This window comes from Manacus candei, unplaced genomic scaffold (genome assembly GCF_025592945.1).
Source record: "Manacus candei isolate 608988 ecotype Guabito, Panama unplaced genomic scaffold, ASM2559294v1 h1tg000113l, whole genome shotgun sequence".
Taxonomy (NCBI): Eukaryota; Metazoa; Chordata; class Aves; order Passeriformes; family Pipridae; genus Manacus; species Manacus candei.
Window position 1 is genome coordinate 2521972 of NW_026138161.1, and position 22365 is coordinate 2544336.

Here is a 22365-nt window from a genome sequence, read left to right on the forward strand (position 1 = left end):
AAAAAACCCCAAACCTATTTGTTGGGAGTGTAGGAGGATGGAGTTTTTTATACTAACCTTGACCTTTACATATGCCTTGGGGGAGCAAGGTGTTCACAGAGCTCTGTGGGAATGTTTGGGACTGATAGGGAGCTGGAGTATATCCTGCCTTTCTTGCTGACCACAAAAACACATCTTAAGATAGAGAAAGAAAGCTTCCTCAGACTTGTAAAATACAAATATAGTTGCCTATGCTATAAATTGCAAATCAGAGTATCCTCCCCTCAGTTTACATCCTCCTGGGTGCAGCACTGAAGGAGAGGAGGGGAGCAGAGCTCTGTCCCTGGAGCCTGAGCAGAACTAATGTGGTTTAAAGCTTTTCTGAATCTATTTTTTTTATTATTCTTTTTTAATATTCCTAATGTTTTTAATGTGATCTGGGCCAATGTCCAAACAGTAAGAGATGACAAATAACCCTTGGGGCATGTAGCACCACTCCTTGATTTGGTGGAAAGTTTGGCGTGTGCTTATGCAATGCTTAATTATCCCACTACAGATGATCTTGCAGGGCTGAAATTTGCACTGACTTGTGAGTATTTGCTCAGGTTTTGTAATGTTACAAGATAAATGACACTTTATATATACTGATATTATATTGAAGTCTACTTAATGCCTTATGATTTTAGGTGACAACTGGAAAACTATACTACGGAGCAGCACTGAACCCACTGAAGAACATGATGAGCAACTTTTTAAATTTTTTTCAAGATAAATTTATGCTTTGATTTACAATGCTAATTTGTGCAGATTTTGACAAGCACCAAGTATTATCCTATACCTATGAATATCACTTGTATTACTTCAATTGATTTTTTTTAAAGCAGGTTGTTTAGGATTCCCAAAATTGGGGTTTTCTTATTTCCATATAAATGTTCTATTAAAAACATTTGTGGTTTAAGATTTAAATAATTATTTTTTTTGTCTTTTAATAGGTGAATGTCTATGTGCTGGGAAAAACTTTCCTTCTGTTGGCCAGAGAACTCTGCATAAATGCTCCAGCCATAGGTATTTTTTTTATGAGTTGACTTTTGACTATTTGAGTGTGTTTTTTGCATGATTACTTGACAAAAATATGTATGTATGCCTGTATATATTTATATACACAGTACTGTGTGCTAAATATTCAAGTAGTAACTTTAAAATGAAGCTGGAATCAATCCAGGCAGAAGAGTATTGCTGACTGTAAGAGCCTGTTCTCCTTTATGTAAGAGAACAGGCTTTATGTAAGAGTTTTTTTGGAACTAGATGCTATTTTCTTTTGCAAATAATTTTGTTGCTTTTTCTGAGAGTCATTTAGGCCATCCTAAGACAATGGGCTGATGTGTAACAAATTTGTGTGTGTCTGCAAGCTTGCACAGGCCTATCACACTTCACTTCCACAGATGTAACATTTGATAAACGTTTGATAAACATTTGCCAAATTTACTATCTGTCCATCACCTGTAGGTGAGGTGTTCCATGCTCGAAATACAAGTGGCTTGATGGAAAATGAGGAGCAACTTTTTCCAAACATGTGAATAACTTTAATAAGTCAACACTGAAATCATAGGAAGGTGGGTTTTAACCTGTCAAAAGGCCAAAAAAGCTGTTGTCTGGGCTGTGGCTTTTAAGCCAAGGGAATTTGTGCCAATTCCAGTTAAAAGAGTGCGTTTACAGTGAGGTCTTGTGACTCTTATCCACCTCTGTTCAGGAATTATCTTCGTGTATCTTTACCCACTCTTACTCCCACTCTCCTTAATCTGTACTGAGAGAATCAGATGTCTGTGTTGAAGAACAACACACACACACACACCCCTTCAGCTGTACTCAGCTGGCACTGAACTGCTGCCTTTGCAGCAAGAGAACCAGCAGCTCATGCTGAGCATCACCTGGGCAGCTGTTGGCTATCCTGGTGTGCTGGCTTTGTCTGGTAGAAAGTTCTTGTTTTCAATAATTCAGTTCCCTTCTTATTTTTCATTACTTTTTTTTTTTTTTGAGAGAACAGGCAGAATTTGTATTGCAGCTTAGCTTCAAGGTGAAAATTAATGCAGATTAGAAAAAGGCAAACAAGAAATGTTAGCTGTAGAGGTACTTGTTGTACATGGAAAAAATATTGGTTTAGACTGCTGTTTGAGTATTCTTTACAAGGTCATTACAAGAAGAGAGATTTATAGAAACCAGTAGGTATTTCTAATTGGCTCATCTGTAATGATTGTCAGACACTTGAGAAAAAACACCTACTTTTATCAGTCTCTAAGAAAAGTTAAGGGTACTAGCATAAAATGACTGCTGATAGTGCATGAGACTATGCAGAAGGGGGGGGGGAAGATCCAACACTTTTTGTTTAAGATGGCTTATTTCTAATTAGCACTCTTGAGTGAACCTAAAGACCATTTTGCAATTATTTCTCTAATGTCTGCTGCTAAATATTGTAAGGACGGGATGTAAATTTAGATGGTGGCTGCCAGTATTACAGCTCTGGGCTAAATTTGTGATGGAGCCTGTCACTGCATTAAGCTTCATCTGTATGTCTTGACTCTAGCCTTTCAAATGGGGTACAGTTTTGACAGGTGCAAGTGGCAGTGTTGCTGTTTGCTGGGCAGGCTGGAGGTTACTGCAGATGATGTGTGTGAAGGGGTATTAGAAGCTTTCAAATATAACCACAGGATTATTTTGATCAACTTTGATTATACTGATGGTTTGTCTGTCTTCAGCTTGGGCAATACACGAAAACCCCAAGCTTCCATAAATGTCAGCTCCCTTTTTTTGAAGGGAAATAAAGGCTGCTGATGGATAGTTTAAGTTACCAGGCAAGGGAACCTCTGTATTTGTCATGTGTAAATGCACATGAGGACCAGACCATAATGTCATCACCCCTGTTAACTGTACGTGAATTAACATACACGAGCCATAAGATCAGCAATGATCAAAAGTACACAGGATTTAGGGCAAGTAAAAATGTTTTATATTTCACAGATTCTTAAACTGCTCTAGTTTAGAACATTCTGTTTAAGTCAGCAAGTTAGTTATCTATATACAAAATAAATGCACAGTACGTGCAAAATTTAACATTTTTCTGCTTGTTGCAGTCTTAATAATTAAGTCAAATAGCTTATGAATAAATAAAATAAGATTAAATTCAAGAGCATTCCTTCACTTATTTGTATAGCCTGATGTAGCAGATAGGTAAGTAGCACAACATTCCATACTGCTGCAGAGTTCATAGTAAGACCGAAAAATCCCTTAATGTGCATCATTGCAGCATTGGAATACAATCAAGGTGAAATGCATCATGCATAGAAAATGAGCTCAGGTATTTGTCCTCCTTGTACTCCGGTTCCATTAGTACTGTCCGAGGAGCACTGGAACTGGAACGTCACTTTCCCGCATTGCACTTCAGTCATTCCCTCTTGTCCAAAGTAACTGAGTTCGTTACCGTCAAGAATAGCACTTACATTGTAAAATGTGTCTTGCTCAACCTGCACAGGGTGTTCAAACCACACAGAGAAGGTGTTGCTGGAGCCGTCAGAGGTAAACTTTGTCAGATTTTGAGCAAGGACAACGCCTAAGCGCTTCAGTTCGATTTTGACGCTGTACTCAGCTTTGCCACAGCTCGACCCATACAATCCCAGTCCTGCTATAAATATCCGTTTGTCTACGGCAAACTGAATACTGTCACATCGCCCTCGGTACCTCCACTGATTGCTGCGATACGCAGACGACTGGAACCGATGGCATCGCTGAGGCACGAGTCCTTTTCTCTTTGTCAGTGGAAACTCTAATTTGGGTTTGTTTGCGGCTGTGTACCATAGGAATATGTTGTGAGTTTCCTCAAGGGTGAGGATGTCGGACTGGGCAGCTCCGTTGGCAAACTCTTCCAAAGTCATGGTTGGAATCCGCACCAAGTACAAAGCTTTCCCTAATACATTCCTCTTGTTGCGTGGCGTAACGGGCAGCCCTTGCCTTTTGCATTCAGCCTCTGCCCAGTTGAGAACAGCCTCGAAAACTACCACTTCCTTGGTGTTGAGTGCCTCCCGGGTTACAATGATCTCTAGTGTTTGTTGATCTATCTCACAGAAGCCCTCTGACTTCAGTGCCATTTCTGCCTGAGCATCAATCACTTCCCAGCAGCGCTGCGTCAGCTCTGGCTCCTCGAAGAGCCTGCTCTGAGACAGCAGGACACAAGCGTTCTTCGCTTCTAAGCTGGTCTCCAAAAAATTGACGCAAGCCTTTGCTAGGGCCGGCACGATGTACTTCTTGGCAGCATACAGTGTAGCCAGAACTGTGTCAGCTTCCAGGTCTATTTCATCACTATACATGTATCTAGACGGGGAAAAAAAAAATAGTTTCTTAGGGAAAAAAAAGAAGTAGGCCATGAAAATAATCTATAGTCGTCTTTGCTGGCAGTGAATCTGACATTCAGTATTTGTCAGCACATTAAGTAAACAGCAATAAGTGCATATTGCACAATGCCAATTAGGAGATGTATATTTTATAAGCTACTTTGATTTTGTCCATGTAATTAGTAGACTTGTAGAGGCCACTTACTTTAATAGGATTAGAAAGGCTGCAGGTTCCACATCTGGTATATGGATTTCAGATTTGACCTCTGCGAGATCGCCATAAAACATAGCATAGAAGACAGAGCTACCAACTGCCAAAACATACTGGAAAATAAAGAGAGAGAAGCCTCAGTAACATGGATCAGGAACAGCTGAGCGTGCTGGCTTTGCTAAGAGCTACATTTAGGGAAAGTTACAAGCTACAGTGGAGGCAGAACACTGCCTTAGACTGTTCCCTTTAATTGCAGTGTATGTGAATTACTTCTGGGATTAGACAAGAGCTGTAATTAGGGGGGGGGGGAAGTGCAACCTAGTTGTAAAAGCAGAGGTAGAAGGCAATCTGCACGGCAGCATTAAAAAGCCAAAAAATTATCTGCACAAACCTTATGGGCAGGAACTTTCTTGGATGCCCCTGGCGGGCCCACGATGAAGTGAACGTCAGCCATGAGTTCGTTATTGAACATCAGCGCGTTCCTGCAAGCAGGGGAGGGGGGAGAAGCCCCGTTAGCCGCGGGCTGCCCCTCGCCCGGTGCCCCAGCCTCCCGCCGGCTCCAGCCCATCCCTGCCCTCTCGCCCGGCCGGGGCGCAGGTGCACAGGGCGGGCGCCTCTCTCTCTCTCTCTCGCCCGCCCGCCCGGGGAGGGTCCGGCGGGCCTGGCCCTTACCTCTCCCGCAGCGTGGGATGGAAGGATTGCCAGTTGGCGCTCTCCAAGTTGTTGTTGTTGAGGTTTTGGAGCTGGGGCGGCGGGGGCGGCTGGGCGCTCTGCTGGAGCTGCAGGGCGTTTTTCTTGCTGTTGGCAGCGGTGGAGGCGGCGGCGGCGTTGCTGTTTGCAATGTTAGTGTTGGTGCTGGCAGGGTAAAGTTCTGCAGCCATCTTCTTCTTCAGGGACAGGGGCACTATCTCATAGCATCCTGGCACCTTGCCGTTTGACCTCACACTCTTTTTGGACTTCTTTAAGGTCTCTGGAAGCAGAAGAAAAAAAGTCAAACACTTCATGATCCTGCCATTGAGGCAACCAGGGGGCAGTGGCATGAGCAAGAGAACTAACAGATCCCAAATCCGAGTCCCACTATCAGGATATTTTGTACGCTTCTAGATGCAGAGTGGCCTTTGGTTTTTTTTTAGAGTGTGTGCGCGCTCTTTGGTTACCGGCCCGACGCACCTTTCCGGGGGGAAAGGGGTGATGCTGTGTCGGATCAGTGCCAGCGCTCACCTTGGCTTGCGAGGGTGTCCCAGCCTCCACGGCACTGCCACGACTGCAGCGGGGAACCCGAGCGGGGCCGGCGGGCAGTTCCTTCCCCGATGAAAGGGGACAGAAAAATAAAAAAAATCAAAAATGGAGAAAAAAAAAACACAACAAAATCCAGCAACAAAACCCCAGGAATCCGGCCGAGGCGGTGGGTCAGGAGCGAAAGTCAATCCACAAATCCTCCGAGTGCAGCAGCCCGGCGAGGGTGAAGCGCAGCCAGCCGCCCGATCCCCGCCGCCAGCGCTCCGCTCCGTCCTTCCCGGCCCGCCGGGGGCACATCCGCGGCGGCCGGGCCGAGCCGAGGCGGCGGCTCCCCTGCAGTCCCGCTCCCGGGCGGCCCCGCCGCCGCTCGCACCAACTTTCCTCCGCTCCCCGCGGCCGCCGCTGTTCCTCCGCGCTCCTCCCACCCGCGCCGGGGGCGCTGCTGCCCGCGGGGGCCGCCCCGGCTCCTGCGCGGCGGGCGGGAGAGGCGCTGCCCCTGGCGCTCCCCTCGCGGTGGGATGCGGAGGGATGCGACGCTGCGCAGCCGGGCTTGGCTCAGCTCGGCTCGGCGCGGCTCTGCCGGGCCCTGCCTCCGCCTCCCGCACTAAGAGGCAGCGGCCACGCCGCGCGTCACGGCCTCCCGCGCCAATGGCGAGCGCGGGGGCGCGGCGGGGAAGAGCCGCCCCCCGCCCGGCACCGCCCCCCGCGGCTACGTGCGCAGCGCCCGGAGCCTTCCGGGAGGGAGTCCCGCGGTGCCTCCGCGGTCCCTCCGCGGTCCCTCCGCGGTCAGTCGGTCCCTCGGCACGGCCCCGGTGCCCGCGGTCCGGCCGGAGCGGAGCAGACGCGGAGGGACGCGGGGCAGCGCGGCGGGAGCGCGGCGGGGCGGAGCGGGCGGCCCCGGGTGCGCAGCGCCGTTCCCGGGCGGCCCGGGCGGGGGCGCCGCTGCACCGCGCTCCGCCGGGCGGGGGAGCCGCGCTGCCCCGCCGGGGCCGCCGCCCTGGCCGGCTGCGGGCGCGGGGGGCACGGGCCCAGAGGGGTTACGGAAGCCGAGGGAGGCTGCGGGGCTGTCCTCCCCTTTTCCCGCAGCCGCCGTGCCCCGGCTGTGCGCACCCTCCCGGCCTGGGACCTCCCGCCCGTCCCACGGGCTGTCGTGCGGCGGGGACTGAACCCCACACCGTGCCCTTGTCCTGAGAGCGACCAGCAGCGGGACTCGGCTGCTGCTGCGCTCCCGGTTACCTGTTTTGGTGGGGAGCGCTCTTCTACGCGGTGCCCGAGATGCTTTTCTGCATCCTTGTTAATGTGGCTTCAAGGTTCTTCGAAAAGTCCCAGGTTTCAAGTCAGGAATGGGATCAGGAGAGAAGGGAAAGTCTTCAGAAAATCACACACTCCTTCTTTAAAACATTAAATAAACGTTTTTCTTGTGGTCTGCTTCGGGGCCCCCAGCACTCTCTTTGAGGAAAATCAACGGGATTTTTACCCGACTTGAACTTGCTCAGCTCTGTGGAAGGGTTTCAGCCTCAGGGGTCTCCCAAAGCCAAAGGGGATACTCCTGGGAGCAAGGCACCCTCGCTGCACCAGTGCTGGTTTGCCACCTCTGGAAGGAAGCAAGGTGGTTGGGCTTTCCAGCGTCTAAAATTATTTATTTATTTTTTTCAAATGTTTGCATCCATGCAGGATGTGTTTATGCAAACCTAGGCCTTGCTTCGAATTTATATATTTTTAATTTTTTTAGCCTTTTTAAGGCTTGTTATTTACAACCCACCCACGTATTCATTTTCTGAGTGTTTGGTAGCTTCAGAATTTAAATTAACGATGTGCAATGTCTTGTCAAATGACCTGTGGGCATGAATGCCAGCAGAAATGTCTCAACAGCTACAAACAGCAACTGTGTTAATGCTTCTGATTCTCATTTCTGAAGAAAGAGCTGAGTTGCTCCTTGCTCTCCACTCTGCTTTGGAGACCATAGGAGCTGAAGTTGAGCCCTCTCTGGCTAAGAAGAGATGAAAAAGCAAACCAGGCATTCTTTGTAACATCATACATGTTCTTGTAGCATGTAGAGCAAAGTTTAAATGCCTGTTGAACCCCAGGCTATGCCTTCTGAAAGGATTTTTATTTGTTGTTGTTGTTGTTGTTGAATTTGGAATTGGTAATTTCTGTTGAGCTTTATAAAATCATACTTGTAAGTACTGAACAACTCTCCTTAGAATCATGGGGATTGGTTATTCTATTCTAAACCTTTGATTTTTAGGGCCATCTTTAGAAGGTGACTGCACTCTGGAGTTTCTTCAGTTTTGAGGGAGACATGGTTGAAAGTTCTTGCTTGATAAGTGCTTTCATTTAAATGCTTCTGCGGGGCTGACAGGCATCATCACCTACGGTGTGATCTTGGTAATTATGGATAGCAACAGGGCTTCATTGTTAGAACTTGGTGCTTTGATTAGTTGTAAATCCCTAAGATTTTTCCAGTGTTTCAAGCTGAATTTAGCAGTTTAAGTGCCCACATAGGGGATCAGATGAGGAAATTGAGTTGAGGCTAATAGTTAACAATTTACCGTACATCATGGATTTTCGGTCAAGTGATAAAAGGCTGGCAGGAAATGAGAAATTGATATCTCAAGTAAGAGTAAACATGTGTTAAGTGTAGCTTTTACAAGATTGTTTGATAAATTATAAATTGGTTTAGGCAAAGCACAATGTGTACTGACATATTTTGGTTAGTTTGAAGCTGATAACACTGACGCTTGAAATAAGTTTATACATCTGGAGGCAGATCTGTGGCTGCTGTAAATTGTCATAGCACTGTTGATGTTAATTGGGTTCCAGCAATTTATACTGAAGGAGAGTCTGTCTTATTGTCTGTAATAAACAGTGTTTTTGTATTGTTGGAATATGAGTCTGAGAAGGAGCTGGAATAAACTTTGAAGGTTGACTTTTCTTAGGGACTGAGGGTTTTCTGGCAAATGAATTTTTTTTTGAAGCTTAGTTTGTAGTTAGGTTTGAGATGGAGCATGCAAGTTATCTTGTTACTTTGCAGGAGATATTAAAAGTTTGGGGTCTAAGTCATGTTCTCATTCTGCAAAAGCTTTTGCAAATGCTTTACTTTGGGTCTGATTTCACTGATACCAGTAACACTGCTCATGTCAGAGTCAGCATGTGCAGCCTTGGACACTGAAAAGCGTATAAGAAAATGTTTGTATAGTGCTTTAAAGATTTTTCATCAACAAAGCAAGAAATTATTTTGTTTCAGCTTAACCAAAAAGGTGCTTCTAACGCTTAGTGGTCAGAGGATCTGGCCCAGCAGCACAGTCTATTTGCTGAGAGGTGGAGCAAGCCAAGCACAGCGGCCTCGCAGTTCTACCTGAGCACTGCATTTCCTAAATCAAACGTAGAGTTAGAAATAATGTTATTACTTTCTGTTGCAGATCCGTGTTTATATATTCCCCGTTTTGCACACATGCTGGAGTTTGGGGATAAGAACCACGAGGTGTCCATGACAGCTCTCAGGCTGCTGCAGAGGATGAAGCGGGACTGGATGCACACCGGGCGCCGACCCTCCGGGCTCTGCGGGGCAGGTAGGGCAGAGGCTGGGTGTGTCACTTCCCCCACAGCAGGGTGGATGGGAAAGCCTGGAACAGATGAGGATTTTCTCATTTCCTTGGTGATATCCATGCTCTCTGAGTTTTGTGCTGTCAGGCACCTACAGATTTATATAGGTATTCATCGAAACAGTTTCTGAAACTCAAACTTCATTTTGCCCTTGTTTCTACAGTACTTGCTCAGATCCTTTGTAACTTCCAGTTTGGATTTTTTTTTTAAGCTCCTTTCTGGTGCTTTTTCTGCCCCCACTCTGCAGGGTCTAGCTGCTGAAAGGTTTTTTTGTCAGCTAAAACGACACCATTAGTGCAAGCACTTTGATTTGTGTCTTTACGTAGAGTCTTATGCAAGAAATGCCCTCTTTGACCTGTTTTGTGAAATTATTTTTCTCTCTTTCTTCATCTTTTTCCAAGATCCATTGCTGTCACGATGCTTGCAGAAAGCCTACTGGTTTGGGAGGGTCAGGTTAAAAGGTAGTAGCTAGTGAGGTCAGAGTAACAAAGGGTGTAGATAGTCACAGAGATCACATATGCACTTTATTTTATTTAAAAGATCTTACGTGTCTATGCTTGAATGAGAAATAGAGCTCAAACCTTTGGGAACCCAGGACTATGCAATTGTCGTGACATTTCTAGCCACTTTTTGTTAATAGTACTTGCTTATTGCACATTGCTAAAAATTTGAGTCTAGACTGCATGGGAGAGCAGCCTGCTCTTTGATTCACTACAAGGACTATATCCACACAAGCAGGTAATTTGACTGAACAGACACAGATCAATAGATTGAAGTAGGTGGTGCTGAACCCCTCCATCCATCCATGCAATATGCAGTTCTCCTGTTGGACTGTGGACTGTGGAGTTTGGTTCCCTGGTCTAAATGTCTGTGCCACATGTTGTTTGAAGGACCAGTTGTTAGTTTAGACCCTGATGCTCCCATGAGAAGCACTTTAAAACATATACCAGAAATGGAGCTCTGGTTTAGTTTCCTCTGTAAGGAAGCAGTTTGGCCTGCTTAAAACTGCTCTGCACACTGAGCCACTGCACGATGGGTGGGGGTGATGCTTCAAAATGGAGATGGTGCTTTGAATCAACACACAATAAAACTGCAGCCAGCACTAGTTATCTGTATAGAGAGTCTTGCAGGAGAGCACTTGGGCACCAGCAAGACAGTGGTAGTGGTGACAGCAGTGAGGAGACCAGCTTAAGCAGATTCAGTGTTTCTCTGAAAGTCTTTTTGTTCGGGGCAGAATTCAGTAAATTCTGCTAAAAAGATGATAACTTTGAAAATAACGTGATCAGTGAAATGTTCTTGTGCTGTAGCTTACCATGGTTTCCCAAAGCATAGAATTTTTGAGGGTGTAAATTGCAATCGCCTTAATTTTATTGGGTAGAAAGCAAAGTTTGTAAGGTCAAGTATTCAAGGACACAGCTGAGCATAAGCATTTACAGCTCTTTAGCAGAAGGCAGGGACGAAGAGAGGGTATAGTTATCCCACTGTTTTCTGCTTTTGTTCAGTAAATTTTTCTCTTTTTGATATTGACTTTCCCTGCTCATTCTCCAGCTCTGCTGGTGGCAGCAAGAATGCATGATTTCCGACGGACTGTTAAAGAGGTTATCAGGGTGGTCAAGGTTTGTGAATCTACATTAAGGAAAAGGTCAGTGCAGTTTTATTGCTTTTATCTTTCATTTACAGTACTGAACAGTGGTGTAGTCTACAATGAATGTATATCAGAGAAAACCAGGTTCTGTTCAGAAGTGCCACAAAATAAAATAAGTGCAGTGTGTTTCAGCGGGTGATTTTAAAGTACTAACAACTTGCCTCTTAGTTAAGGCCTCAAATGCTTAGCAAAGATGGTAAGGAGCACTATGCCTGTTTAACAGGTGAAGAGTTGAAGGCAAAAAAATGCTCTGTCAGAAATGTTAACCCTGTTGTCATGTCCTCAGAAAAATAATTTATTGATTCTCAAAGCTGACGGTCTACCGCGAGATTCTTTTTTTCATTAATTCAGAATCCAGTGATGAAAAGACTTGCACTTTAGCTATTATTGAACTTTTCAGAACATTTTGCTGATATGTTCATTTTTGGTAGTGTTGCAGTGCTAATAAATGGAAGACAGCACAGTAAGTCTAATGATAAGTTCAGTGAAGGATCCCCTGAAAGTGGGAATTTTTGAAGTACCTTTTGTATGTTTATTTTTTTTAAGATCGAGTAGTATTTTCCATGTTTTAATGATATAAGTAGACACCCAGTTCCCCTCATTTTACTTTTGAAAAGTTGTAACATATTCTTTTTCCATAGGCTAAGTAAAAAAATGACCCAGCCATGAGGACCATGATTTCTGTTGCCCCAAGTTGGAAATTTTTCTGTCACCAGTATTTACTGATGTTTGTTTCACCAAGGTCTGTCTTTAGAAAGCTTCCTCTTTCTCTTCACCTCACTGGGATCATCTTAAGCACATCCAGCTGAGCCTAATACATATTAATAATATTCACTTCTTAATTCTTGGAAATATTTTCACCTCGGATCTTCATTGGTGGAACAGGAGTGATGCTATTTCCTTTCTATGCATGGGTGGCATAGGGATAAATTGGAAGTGTTTTAAATGCTTTAGGGTACAACTATAAGGATGGAACAGTACAAATACCACATTTTTTCCTCTGGCCAACAGGTCGTGTGTTTTTGTTGTGCATTTTGTATGACTATTGAGTTATACACCACAATCTACTCCAAGGGGCTTTGGTTAAAGAGTTTGTTCTTAGTAAGAAAATAAGCACAATAAATTAGAGTTGGAAGGAAAATTAATTTCAGCAATTGTTTCGAGCGAGAAAATCTTACTTCAAAATTCTTGCTTTGAAATGTTTACTCAAGTCACACACATCAACGAAAATGACAGCGTTATTTACTTTGACAGGGTAAACGTGACAGCTGAATTATTTTCAGGCAGCTATAATTACAACTATTTATCATGAATCTATAAATTTGATTGATGTTTTTCAAATAAGAGCATGCTATATGGTATTTAATGAAGGCAAATAAAAAAAATACCTTTGAATAACTCTTTCTGCACTCGTTTTTTCCCTCTTCTTTCAAGAATTTGTCTCAAAATGCCATCAAATAGATGTTGTCGAAATGAATGAGAACTTGTTTCATGTTCTTAAAAATTCCTTTACTTCTCAGTTTGATGTACAGTTTTATTTCCTTTTGATTATTGAGAGTTACTCCATTTGGTAAAGAGCTGCTGCTGCTTTGTGTGTTGTGAACGTGTTGGGTGTAGTTGGGTGAATGCTCATTAATGGACAGTGTTGGATCATCTCATCAGCTGACTGCTGATGGCTTTGCCCTGACAGCTCTGGAAGTGAAACCAAGCAGGAGGCCAGAGAACACTGACACTTCCAGCCTGCAGGTTCTGCTGTGGGCTGTAATTTAGTTCCCAGTTACCTACATGGCTCAGACCATCGGAAGCTGGGTTTGCTTTCAGTGCTGATGGACTTCCATGGCAGAAATCCACAAGGGAAGGGGTGGCCCCACATGATGTGCCTTTAACTCCTGCCTTGTGGAGGCAGCTCAGGAGCCTGGTGGGGACAGGGCTGTGTGAGTCAGTGGCTTGGCTGAGGATGCTCTTTAGTAAAGCCCTGATTGGGTTTCTGTTTTGGGAAGACCCTTAGCAAGGGGTGGCAACCCTTCCCTCAGAAGGGCTTTCTGGTCCTGGGCAGTGCAGCTGGTGGGGCTGGATTAGTTCACCCTGTTGGTCGTCATCAGCTGGAGAGCACCAAGCCCAGGTGCCTGTAAACTGCCTCCTCTTTCACTGCTGTGTGCTGGAGGAGTAGCTCTTAGGAGAAGGTTCACAAAAATGGGACGTGTCTTCCGGTCATAAAAATTAATGACCTGATCATAAGGGGAATGTGTTTTGGAAGGAAAAAAGTGACAAAGCATGACTTATGGATGCTGTCACTCATCTTCTAATCAAGAGCTCTTAATTTAACCATCTGTTTGGTTAAAAAACAGTGCATGTTTATTTTTAATATGTGTGGATTTTTGGTAGGATTGGTGCAAAAACTTTGTAGTCACTTCACAGGGCCTTCTAGCTTTATGTGTTGAAGCACACAATTAAAATGTAAAGCTTGTTGCTGTTGTTGAAAGCCAACTTATTAAATATTAATAAATGCACTGATAATTCTATCTCATTTCCAGTCTAATTGAAATTATATTAACTTATATATCACTTTATATATTCAAAGTACTGTACAAATATTAACTAATTAGTCAAATTGTTATTTTCTCTGTAATCATCTGTGGAGGTAGGAGAAATTAACTTTTAATAAACCCAACCCTTTTATTTAGTTCAATCCTCTCATTTGTGCCTATGTTCAATGCACCTGTCTTCGCTGCTGCCTTTTTAACCTTTAAATACTCTGCCCCTTCATCTTTTTATTCACCCATTGCATGCTTTCTCTGTGTTCTGAATTTTGTCTTATCTGTAGCGAGAATAATTCTTGTGATATTTGTCCATTGTGCATTATCTAATACTGTGTGGCCCTTATGCCTGTTTGAAGATCTTAGGCACTTCTTCAATAGAAATAATAATAAAAAAAAATCTTATCTTTGATGACATTTGCATTCTGCTTCTTTGCATAAAAAATACTTCTTCTCAATTCCATAAAGTATTGTCTGCTAAAAAACCTATTTGTGATGAACTTCAGAAGAAGTAAAGCTTCATTTAGCAGATATTGGAATGAAAGACCAGAATGGGTTTAAAGGGCTCGTTTTTGAGGTGAATGTTTTTTTCTCACAAGAAAATAGTGTTTTTGGGGAAGGAAGACAAGACTTGTTACAAAGGAACTCCATATACCAGTTGCAGAAGCTGCGGGGTCTTACATAAATGGGGTCCTTTGCTCACATCCTGGGGACCCAGCTACAGCTCTTTCAGTGAACTGCATTGGTAATTTTGTGATGAAATTAAAGATTCATACATAGAGATAAATGTATTGCCTGCAGCTTTTCTTTCTCTTTTTTTTTTCATTTCTGTAATATGTAGCTGATATAAACCTCGTGTCCAAGCACCCAGTCTCAAGCCAGGCAGATGTCTGTGAGAGCAGGCAAAGCGAGGAGGATGTGAGTCTGGGGTCAGGATGGGAAGAGAAGGTAACAGGGAGATGGGTGGCTGTGAGGTTGTGTTTTTGAAAATTCCAAAGTCCTATGAAGGCCAGGACTGAAGGGAAAGATGTGAAGGAGTCGGTGTTGGGCTGTGATTCATGTACAGCCAAGCTAAAGTTCCGTGAAAGGTATCTGGTGAATCAGTGAGAGCTGGTTACCCAAGGTGTTCAAGCATGGAAGGGCAGAGGATGCTCAGTATGTCACAGCCATGTAAGGGCTCTTGGTTGAAGTCTGATGTGGAGAGAAGCATTTAGAAAACCAGGAAAGTTATTTCATGTAAAGGAGCTTGTGGTGGTGTCTGCGCTGATCTCCTTTGCTGGCCGCCACTGTGAAAAGCTAAACTGAGGAATATCTTATGTCTCCAGTTAAATCATTTCAAGTGGCTTACAGATGATTTCTAGAAACCTTTTTAGTATGGTGAGTAAAACACAACTCAATCCACGTGGGCTAGTATTGCATACCTTTGTAAGTTGGATTGTCTGGTTTAATGAAAAAAGGTTTTATTTCTGAGGAATCCAATTTCACAGGTAATGTTCCTTTTTATAAAACCAGCTTCTATACAGTTAGTAAGTTAATACTTTAATTAGATTCCTAATATGTTTTAGTACATCATCTTTAAAAATGTAATTTCAAAATTATTGGTGACTCTTACTTTTGAAACAGTCATTAACTTATTCGCACTAACTCAGGCTTAGATCTTGTAAACAGTTTTCTCTGTGTTTGACTTTCCTCATCTGAGCTGCTGTTAAGAAATTAAGCAGCACTATTTTTCTTTTCCAGGAGATCATAGAGTGCTTTTTGACAGACCACTGCAGAGGAACCATGCTAATGAAACAAAATATTAAGGAATGCTAAAGCGTTTTGTTTCCTTAGCACAGTGTGAACACTTGAATCAGGGGGAAAAAACAAAAAGTTCCAGGTGTTTTACACTGACAGAGTTCTGGGATGGCCAGGGAGGTCTGATGGTAGGATTATCCAGATGCTGACAATGGGCACAAGTGTTAACACAAGTTAATCACATGTGTAAGCATTTGTAGAATTGGGGTTTAAAAGTTTGGATAATGAATTTGTGACAGTTTTAAATCTCTGTTTTGGTGTGAGCAAGTAACAGAAACTAATTCTAAAGGGTGCTTTTATTTAGTACAGTAAATCTTTAGACATACCTGTTCTTTAATACATAGAGAAGGATTAGAGAGTTGCCACCAAATGAGTGTCATAAATTATCAGTAAATAGCACTAAATGACTTTGTGTGTGTGCTCTCAGCCCATTGTAAAAAGAGGTGGTGTGTATTAATGTTGGAAGTTGTTTAAATGTGACAGTATTTCTCTTAACATTTGGATTGGGCTGGGAATACAGACTAATTTAGCACAGCTCAGGTGATAAGTTTTAAGTTGTAAAACCACAGCAACTGGTTCATATCTTTAGTAATGAGATACTCATTCCTACAGGTTTAAAACTATCTTTTATATTGCCACAAGTACATGTAAATTTGTATATATGTACAGTGATTATATATTAGGAGATTACTCTTCTGTTTATTTACTTACTGGTGGCTCCTGGAAAACTTTTTGTTCTGTCATGTAGGAAGCATTTAATAACTATTTCTGATAGGTGTTCTGTATTAAGTATCACTTTTAGGGTATGTGTTTACATACTTCCATAAATAATTCGTGTGTAAACATTATATGGCTTGGAAAAAAATGGAGAGAAGGGTGATGCAATAGACTGTTTCATTTGTAATATAAAAATAGTGATGGTTTGCCACATCAGTGTGAATTCTGAGCTTCTCTCCTGTGAGTGAGTGCACAGGTTTGGGATGGCAGGCAGCACTCGTGAGTGTTAAGTTAAAACAGTGGGGATACGCTGCAATATTTTCTTACTTCACTAAGACACAAAAGGCAATCCCTTACTTTTCCAGAGTTGGGAATTGAGTTATCAAATCAGCTGATCTATTACTAGAATATTTGTAATTGATATGATAGTTAAGATTATGTAGATATCATGTAAGTTATTACTTATGGTTTTAATTATATTGTTAATTTGGGAGAACTCAGGGGAATATAATTATCACCACCAGCTTATCTTGCAATGAAGTTTTTTCATGTATTTCTGCTGACAGTGGGGCAATATTCAGCTTAGTATTTTTCTATCCCATTAATAAAATACCTTAAGTACTTTAAAAAGTCCTCTCACAACAGATAACTTAGAGGCTGACTGCTCAGGCTAAAACTCACATTATGTGTTTAAAAAAATTGTCTCTGAAGTTGTAATTTGTTTGCCCCTCTGTATAGAGACCCAGCACAAGATACCTCTGCTCATGCTGTCTGCTTTCTAGAGCTTGGTGCTGATTGTGTGTATTTAGGAGGACACCGTGGCTTTTCCTAAATGGCCTCTGTGTAGAGGTCCCTCTTGGACTTTGAACTTGGGCTCCTGAAGCATTTGTGAGTTGGACTCCAAAAGTCTTTGTTCTTCTGTGTGCTTGGTCGCACCCCACTGCTGCAGAATTTCAGTTAAACATTAAAACTGAGCACTGAGCTGCACACAGGAGTCTGTTTTTCCATTGGTGTAGACTGGATTCAGAAGTCTCCACTGGATGTTATCCCTGAAACAAAACAAAGTGAAAAAAACCATTGCTTGTAACTTCAAAATGATTGACCCATTTTCCCTTATTGGGAGTTAAATTAAGTGTGAACAGAATTGGATTACTGGTTTGTACACAAAAGTGCTTTATCAGAAGCTGAGGTGTGGTTTTGTCTGTAAATGGATGAAACAACAACTGTGGAAACTTTCCTTTGTAAAAAAGGGTTGAGGTTAGAGGCAGATGACACCAGGCTCTGGAAAAACTTTTCTCCCAAAGGAATTTGTTTGAAAGAGTTTGCTGTGAGAAACTGTAAGAGGACAGTTTATGCTGGAAGTTAAATCTTAGCCTGAGCTGTAGTGGCTGCCTCTGCTTTGACTATAAATAGAAAATACTTGTCTGCCAAATTTCAGTTTTTAGAGCCCTTTTGAATATGTGCCAAGGAAATAATATCTTAATTTGTATATCTGTTTATTTTCCTCCGTCTGTGCATAACTTGAAGTGGCAACTCTTATTAGGTTTTTTTTTAGGTTAACAAAAGTGAAAATGAACTTGGATAGTATTTTTATGTGGGACTTAAAAATTAGCCCGTAGCTATTTTTTTGTTTTCATGAGGGCACTCCCTCGCCCCCGACGTTATTGTGTTTATGATTAAGGTTACGTCAGTTTTTCTTAACTGCTAAATTCATGTTGTCTTGTTTCATGCAGTGCAGACTGCTGCGGCATCAGTTTGTTGCCTTGGTGGGATGTGTCCAAACAGTGGGTAAAATTAAAGAAATGTTTAAAAATATGTAGCCAGTGTAAAATGTTGAGGCAGGCAAGTGGTTGGCAAGTGCAGGTATTTATTTATATCAAGTTAAAAGAGAAAATGTTGAGTGTACAGCTCGCTCTCCCATGGAGGTGATGCTCAAGTTGGGATCCTGACCGTCCGGGGTGGTTCTTCAGTTTTGAAGGAAGGCTGGAGCCTTATGGATAAGACCAGAGAGAAGTGAAGAAGTAATGTGCTCCTTTAAATTTGGACTTGCCACTGGCCTGTACCTACACTGTTGTGCTGGCAGCCCTCCCCACTGGGTGGTCAGCTCTTCCCCGTTTGTCTTGGATCAGGACTGAGGAAAAGGAGGGCACGGGCATGGGACAGGACGCTGGAGGCCAAGTCAGATGGTTGCACTGTGCTGTGCTGTAGGTTTGAGCTCCTTGGTAGCAAAGATGACGTAGCTCTGCCCTGTCCTAGTGCACATGCACTGAAGGTCTTGGGAGAGACCTGTCCTGCTGTTCTGGCTCAGGGGGGAAGCCGGCGCTCAAGCCGGAGCTCTTGCCAGCTGCCTCAGCGGAGGGCTGACATCTGACAGGTGCAGGGTACGTGATGTGAATCATGACACCGTGGACAGGAGAGGGACAGACAGAGCCTGAGGTGTCCCAAGCAGACACGCACAGGGTTAAGTGCTGACACCCACCATGGTCATCTCATCCCCAGCCTAGCTTTATGAGCAACTGGTTTTGCTCCGGGTGTTTCCTTGTCTGCTTGGCATGCGCAGAGGTGGTGCTTTGTTGGGGCTCTGGCTCTGGCAGCTCACCTCAGACTCAGAGCAAGTGTGGGATAAACAAACTGTGTGTCTTTGCCAAAGTGCATGTTGGCTTTTAACAGTGGGAGGAGAATAATATTTTAACGAGGTGAGGCTGGTTGGGAGGAAAAGTCTTCCTGAAGTGGGACTACCTGTGAGTGCATGATTCATTTGTGGAGAGATGGATGACTGTTCTTTAATGATGGTGACTGGGAAGATCCATGTTCCTCAAATGATACATGGGTTTGGCATTAAGTGAATCCTGAATTAAAATAATAATAATAACAACAGTGCCCTTGCCTGGTTTTCCCTCTAGCCTGATAGATGAGGCTCCCTCCTGAAAGGTGGGTACTGCACGCTGGAAGCCCATTAATGCTGAGAAAGATTTCTAGCCTTTTAATTAAAAGCTGGGTGCTGCTGCTGCCAACAGCATCCTCCTCTCCTTTCCAATTTGATCTGAAAGAGAGGAGGAGAGGGCTGGTCCCTGGTGCTCTGAGGGAAGGTTTTGGGCTGTCAGTCATTCTCAAGTACATGGCTAATTTGGGGCTTTGGGCCTGAACTCCAAAAGCAAGTCTAGTGTTCAGAGGCTTTCTTCTCAGCAGCACTAATCTGGCTGGCATAGCTGTGCATGGGCTCACCGTGCTGCTTGCTCTTGGAGTTATATAGAGGTGCCTGGCTCTCTCTGAGCATTTCATGGCATGAGATGCCACCTGTGGCCTCTGCTTCAGGAGTGGAATACCTCCAGGCAAAGTGTCCTGAAGTGGCAGCATGCCTATGCCCCTCTGTATGGACTGTCTTGTCTTGTTCCTCAGTTTGTAAAAGAAGATATACAGATACTGTTGAGGATATAGGGGGAGAGTGTGGCCCTGTGCTCTTGACTTTGACACTGGCATTGGTTAGAAACTAAATTTCTGTCTTAGAGAAAATTCATTTTCAGAAGAACTTTCATTGCAACCAGAGGTAAAGGAGAAAACAGCAATTGCCTTTAGAGGGAGAGAAATGCTGCAAGGTCCTGTACTGGGAGCACTGAATCACCATTTTTAGTTTCCTGGCTTTGCAGATGGAAGCTGTTGTCAGCTTTGCTTCCTCTGGAAGATGGGAATATTCCAATGAAGCAGCTGCAGACCCATCACTGCCGTTTTCCCATGGAAAATGTTGATATTATTAAAAGGGCACTTTCTGTCAGAGAAGCATTCTGCCAGACGTTTCCTGACCTGGCTTTGTATTTAACCTTTTGTCTCACTTTCTCCCATCTGTGAAATGGATGTGCTCATTCTCCTGTATAAAATTCTCCACCTGTATAAAATGCTGGAATTTGTGGATGAAATTATAACCATGAGGTCTTATTTAAGATCAAATTCCTTTGAAAGATTCAGCTGCTTTCGTGGCAATTCCCCATGAAGCTGGTCCTATTTCTCACTTAGGTAGGAACTTTTAAATACAAACCTTAAACAAAGTTTATTATTGTCAAATTATGTGCATTCATCTATTCCATCTGTGTGACATGCAGATAATTCCTTTATTTTACCACTGCTACTGTGTGTCCTGGGAAGCTTATTTCTTGTCCCTCTTCCAGTCTGCCAAAGAATTTTACTTCAACATTTGATTTGCATAAATTAATCAGACTAACATATCAGGAATATTTTTGAGCCTACTCCTAAACTATGATGGCAGATATTTTATTTTAAGTGTCTGTTTTGTTGTTGCTGTTGATAACAAAAGCAACGAGAGGGGAGGAATGAGCTGCGTTTCTCGTCTTAGTTTTGTCTACACTTAATTGACTGCAGGGGCTGCAGTGTTTCTGTTCATCAAAAAAAAATGTGTGTTACGTACTCTAATAAATCGAAAGCTAATTTGGGATATGAAAAGATACTTTCTTTGCAGCAGATGAAACAATTAGTAGCACTTCAGTTTTAATGTAGTCTGTATTTGAACCAGAGTTGCTAAGGATGACATGTTTATTCTGTAACTTGGCAGTTTGTGAATTTTGTTACTTTTGAAGGAGTTCTTAGAGATGTTTTGGTCATGTGCTGTATGCTTTGGTAGGTTGACAGAGTTTGAAGATACACCAACCAGTCAACTAACCATAGATGAGTTTATGAAGATTGACTTGGAAGAAGAATGTGATCCTCCTTCATTTACAGCTGGTCAAAAAAAATTGAAGATACAGCAGGTGAATTCTGAATTGGATGCTCTCTGTATTTTTCTCCTCTATACTCCTTCTGTGCATTCCTTTCTGAATCAGTTAATATGAAATCCTAACTGACCAGCCTTTGGTAAGGTTTAGTTACATTTATTTTGAGGTTCTTGTGTGGTTTAATTTCTTTACAAAGCATGAACTAAAGCTGGCACCAGAGGAGAAGATTTTACTGCTGTCATAGTAATTTCTTATGTTATTGGTTTGTTAGGGTTTTTGTTTGTTCTAAATATGCCGTCATGTAGGCGCATCAGTGATGCTCTGAAGAGCCTGCCAGGTGCTGTAGGTCAGAGCTTCACTCTGCCATCACCTGTGTGCTCTGTCTGGTGTGAGCACTCCAGTCACAGTGCTGTCCTTGTGTGTGCTCACATCTACAGGCACAGTGACAGGGTCAGAGTGCTGAAGAATGAGGCCTTTTATTTACAGCTTGCCAGAGTGAAGGGTCTCTTTGAAGTATATAGATGGGGGAGATAAATTTGAATCGGTCAGTATTTTGAAACTTGTCTGTCTTACATGTCTGACACTACAAAGTAATTTCAGTTGTGAATCAAAACCTGCTGAGTGCTTTTAAAATACCCTGCCATTCTCTGTCTCTATATACAGTTCACAAACAGTTGAAAATTGTGCATCTTTTTTTAGTAATTTCACGTTTATTTTGTTTGTTTTCATTTCAGCTTGAGAAGGCATTATCAAAAAAGCTGGAGGATTTTGAAGGTATAAGTTGTGTTTAGTGTAACATATCACTCATTTCTTCAAAATTATATCAGTGATTGCTGAGTTTTATTTTTATTTTAACACCACAGGAGAAATATCGAGCTACCAAGATGAAATAGAGATTGAATTAGAAAACAGTAGACCGAAAGCAAAAGGTGTATTTGCAAATTTCACTAAAGATGGTAAGTCTGTAAAGTCTTATGGCTACCTAAATAGTATTGGGTTCAGATCAGACAGTCTGAAGTGTATGAACTTTATTGTGATAAATGTGATCATATATATGCTTGCATAGTACAAGATCTCTTTTGCATTGGGGTTCTCTCTGCCAAATACTTGATTCATAGTCCAGTCTTCAAAACAACTACATTGTGACAGTTCATTAATGATTTCAGTTGTTTTTCTTTCCTGGTGCAGTATAAGCTTGGCACTGGCGCCTGAGAATGTTTCATCACTGAAGGTGCAGTGGACCAGTATCTAGACCCTTCTGTCGCCAAATTCTCCAGTTGACTTCCCATATGGAAAGGATTTGTGCAGGTTGAACTGGCTATTTTTAATTTGTAATTGTGCCAGGAAATAGCTGACTTCTCTCACAAAGCCCTTTCGCCTAATTTGATAAGACAATGCTTTTATTTTAAATGTTGACTGGAGTCACAAAAATGCATTTTAATAGTCAAGGTGATGAATTTGAAGAGCATCTGGGAACTCCACGTATTCATATGTTGGACTAAAATATTGTGTATTTTGTCTACAGATT

The 22365-nt window shown here is 42.8% G+C and overlaps 2 protein-coding genes across 4 annotated transcripts in view; one reads left to right on the forward strand and one right to left on the reverse strand.

The window, feature by feature from the left end:
* Positions 1 to 22365, forward strand: part of BRF1 (BRF1 RNA polymerase III transcription initiation factor subunit) — a 175295-nt gene that overhangs the window by 80486 nt on the left and 72444 nt on the right. For both annotated transcript variants that reach the window (XM_051769943.1, XM_051769944.1), the window contains 6 exons: positions 972 to 1044; positions 9234 to 9383; positions 10966 to 11059; positions 20747 to 20873; positions 21572 to 21611; positions 21701 to 21793. In XM_051769943.1, coding sequence (XP_051625903.1) covers positions 972 to 1044; positions 9234 to 9383; positions 10966 to 11059; positions 20747 to 20873; positions 21572 to 21611; positions 21701 to 21793 — 577 coding nt within the window. The remainder of the gene's footprint in view (positions 1 to 971; positions 1045 to 9233; positions 9384 to 10965; positions 11060 to 20746; positions 20874 to 21571; positions 21612 to 21700; positions 21794 to 22365) is intronic.
* Positions 2961 to 6386, reverse strand: BTBD6 (BTB domain containing 6). 2 transcript variants are annotated; one of them, XM_051769948.1, is made up of 5 exons: positions 5794 to 6385; positions 5245 to 5542; positions 4964 to 5054; positions 4567 to 4685; positions 2961 to 4341 (listed from the first exon to the last, which is right to left on the reverse strand). In XM_051769948.1, the coding sequence occupies exons 2-5, from the start codon at positions 5451 to 5453 to the stop codon at positions 3309 to 3311; spliced, it is 1452 nt and encodes a 483-aa protein (XP_051625908.1). In that variant the 5' UTR covers positions 5454 to 5542; positions 5794 to 6385; the 3' UTR covers positions 2961 to 3308. The 2 variants fall into 2 exon arrangements, with proteins under 2 accessions (XP_051625908.1, XP_051625907.1); XM_051769947.1 differs by having other exon boundaries at positions 5245 to 6386.